A 3,562-nucleotide genomic window follows, 5' to 3' on the forward strand; every position below is an offset into this window, starting at 1 on the left:
ATGATATATCGTATTAAAAAATGAATGTACATATGTTAAATTTAGGATGCACTAGTCCAGCTGTTTCAGTTTATATATATTTATCAAGGCTGCACAAAGCTTTTCCCCAAAATGAAAATCTGAGGGCTGCAACCAAATGCAAAAAATATAATTCATGAAATACAAATACTTCTTAAGTACAGTCCTTTATTTTAATGATTATGTGTACAAACTAATACTGAATCAGAATTTTATATATGTATATTTCTCATTCAACCACAGTTAAATTCACTCTATCTAGGAGGCACAGTTTATATGGATAGTACTTATTTTTTACAATAAGAAGCTGGAATGAAAACAAGCAAAAATGAACTAAAAGTAACAACTTTCTACTTCTTGCCTTTTTAAGGGTAGAAAGTACAGATAATTGTGTGAAAATGTAAGAAGTAGAAGTAAAAATTAGGCTGAAAAATAGTTACTCAAGTAAAGTACAGATACCCCAAAATTCTACTTAAGTACAGTTAAGAAATTTTTGTACTTGGTTACTTTACAACTCTGTTTGTACGTCCTACTATGTGATCTTTAGCTTTGTGAAAATGTCATTTGTGTCTGGTGTGAGTGTTGCTGCTGTGAGACTCTGTCCTACTGGCTGCGTATTACATTAGCGTGAAAAATACAACTTCAAAACTCCTCAAAAACATATTAGTCTACAGTTATTACACTCCAAGCACACACACTGATTGTAAACAATATATTTGTGATATATTGTGCAGACCTAAGTGCCACACACTAACACACAGCTAGACTGAAATTAATGACAGCTGTATGTTTTTCCAGTTCTGTTAGGCCACACACGAGTCCCGTTCCTGACCTTCAGTACGGATCTTTGTGGTGCTGCTGGGCCGGATCTTGTGACCATCCTTGTACCACTCCCCAGTCACATCCTCCAGAGAAACCTCACACATGAAGACAGCATTCTGTTCTTCCTGGATGTAAAGATCTTCTAGATCCTGCACCATCTCCAGCTCGTGCTCTGAAGGTAGGAGAGAAAATCCAAAGAAGATTTCTTCACATTGACCACTAGATGGACACATAGTATAAACTGGTTTCTGTTTGCTTCATTGGTAAGTTGCTCAACACTGAGTTCAGTTAAAACATGCATTCAAAATGTTTCTCTTTAAAGTATGAGGCTCAAACTCAGTTATTGAATAAAAAGGTTATGTAACAAGTTATTTATATATAAATAGTAAATGCCTATTCCAAATCATGTTTTGTCAAAAAAAATGTTAAGAAAGCAACACTAATGATGTGTCTTTAGAGATACATTTTATCACAATCCAGCAAATCAGGTAAAAACAGAAAACCCTCACTAACAATCCAATTGTTTGATGTTAAAATAATAATAATAAAAAAGAATACAGAAAAACATCAAGTTGATTCTCTGTTGCTCTTTCCACGTTATTATTAATTTTTCTTTAATTAAACCCCTTTTTTTTTGGCTTGAAGTTGGCCAGCAGTCCTGGGTAGAGTTAAGAAGCAACCCACAGTTACAAAAATACAGCAACAAAGAGAGAAACTATAAAACAATTTCACAATTAAAGCATTACCTTTTTGAGTACAAATTATGTGGTGCCGTTTGTAAAGTTACACAGTCAAAAATTACCACCAATATTCTTGCTTTATTTAGCTTTTTATAAGAGAAAAAGAACAGATTTATTTTTCAGTCAGTTTTTCACCATATGATTCATACATTTATAAATGTCATAGTTTATAAACTAAATATTTAACNTTATAAACTAAATATTCAACTTACAAATTAAATATTTAGTTAAGAAGCTAAATATTTAACTTGGGACTTACATAAATATTTAGTTTTGAGCAAAATATTTAGCTTTCAACTTAAATATTTAGCTAGCTACCTAAATATGTAACTTAAATATTTAGCTAGCTACCTAAATATTTAGGTTGCAACTTAAATATTTAGGTAGCTAGCTAAATATTTATCTTGCTAGCTAAATATTTAAGTTGCAAGCCAAATGTTGAATTTGCTAGCCAAATATTTAAGTTAAATATTTAGGTCGCTAGCTAAATATTTAAGTTTCAAGCTAAGTATTTAGCTCGAAACTAAATATTTAAGTTACAAGTTAAATATTTAACTTGTTAAATAAATATTTTATTTGTAAGTTAAATATTTAGTTTATAAACTATGACATTTATTATAAATCATATGTTCACCGAATCATATGGTGAAAAACTGACTTTGAAAAATAAATCTGTACTTTTTCTCTTTTAAAAGGCTAAATAAAACAAAAATATTGGTGGTAATTTCTGACTGTGTAACTTTACAAACGGCACCCCATAAATAAATGGTAACGAGGGTGAGATTTGGCCCATGGGCCTTGGGTTTGACAACATGTTTTGTATCATTAATTGTGATTTGTCTTTTTGGTTTTATTTTTGTATCTGAGTGAGAATCCTCTTTTGTCTTGCAAATGTAACCCATGCTGTCAGAATTAGGAGTTTTCTTAATATTCATTTCTTATTTTCAAATTCTTCTTCTGAAAAGCTTCAAAATGATGAGTAGTTTCTTGAAATTTGTTGATTTATCACATAGTGTGGCAGCAAGCTAGTTTTGTGTACCAGCGTGACTTTAATGAACTCAATTCTATTGGTCTCTTTAAAGTGATGTCATCAGGAAGTCCAGTACAGTCTGCTGTTTGGCACATGTTTTAAAGCATTAATTTAATATTTATTGTGAAAGTGTGTGTTTAGAAATTACCATAAACTTCCAGAGAACAGGAAGTATTGATTTCCCCCGTGTCACATTTGTAGACACCAGAATCTGCCCGGGTACACTGAAGAATCTGGCAGAACCGCTTTCGACCCGTAGAGTAGATCCGACAGTTCTTTCCTGGCTTCAGCTCGACCCCGTTCTGATTTATGGAGGAAATATAAGGATTTTATTTTGTGCTTGGAGTGCAAAAACAAACAAGAGCATGTTGACGTGTGCTTTACCTTAAACCATTTGACTTCCACAATTTGTCTGGAGAATTCACACTCCAGAGTGGCAGGAAATTCTTCCTCCACACGAACATCAGTTAGCGGTTTCAAGATAGACACAGGTGTTTCTGCAAGTTTAGTTAATCCAAATATTCAGTTAGTAAAGCATACAAATACTTAACTAAAGGCCCTGTCACACTATAACATCTAAAATTTTATTTATACAGTATAGCACTTTTCAGCAGCAGGGCGATAAAAAGTGCTCAGTGCTAAGTCTTAGATAACTTATGTTAAATTTAAAAATTGTTATGATTAAATTACTGATATAGGTCATATATTTGATCTAACCATTAGCATTATAGTATGTTTACGTACAAAAGAGGCCTCCAGTAGATTATTTTTATTCCTCGATCAGTGTTGGACAAAATTTTACAGAGGCAATATCATGTAAAACCAATTTTTTTAGTTTTATATCATGTTATAATGTTATACTCTCATTAAAAACATGCCCAAAGCCTTGGTTTGACTCATTCATGCATGTTTGAGAAATCCTGCAGTGTTTTTAGGAAGCCATGCTGAGGAG

At 32.4% G+C, this 3,562-nt stretch overlaps 1 protein-coding gene across 1 annotated transcript in view; it reads right to left on the minus strand.

Moving 5' to 3' along the window:
• The window catches only part of obsl1a (obscurin like cytoskeletal adaptor 1a), a gene marked incomplete at its 5' end in the record, with an annotated part of 15,617 nt that overhangs the window by 2,205 nt on the left and 9,850 nt on the right, over positions 1–3,562 (minus strand). The window contains 3 exon segments of the mRNA XM_014020714.1: positions 851–1,012; positions 2,759–2,912; positions 2,995–3,107. Of these exon segments, the coding sequence (XP_013876168.1) occupies positions 851–1,012; positions 2,759–2,912; positions 2,995–3,107 (429 nt within the window).

Source organism: Austrofundulus limnaeus, unplaced genomic scaffold (genome assembly GCF_001266775.1).
Source record: "Austrofundulus limnaeus strain Quisiro unplaced genomic scaffold, Austrofundulus_limnaeus-1.0 Scaffold264, whole genome shotgun sequence".
Classification (NCBI taxonomy): Eukaryota; Metazoa; Chordata; class Actinopteri; order Cyprinodontiformes; family Rivulidae; genus Austrofundulus; species Austrofundulus limnaeus.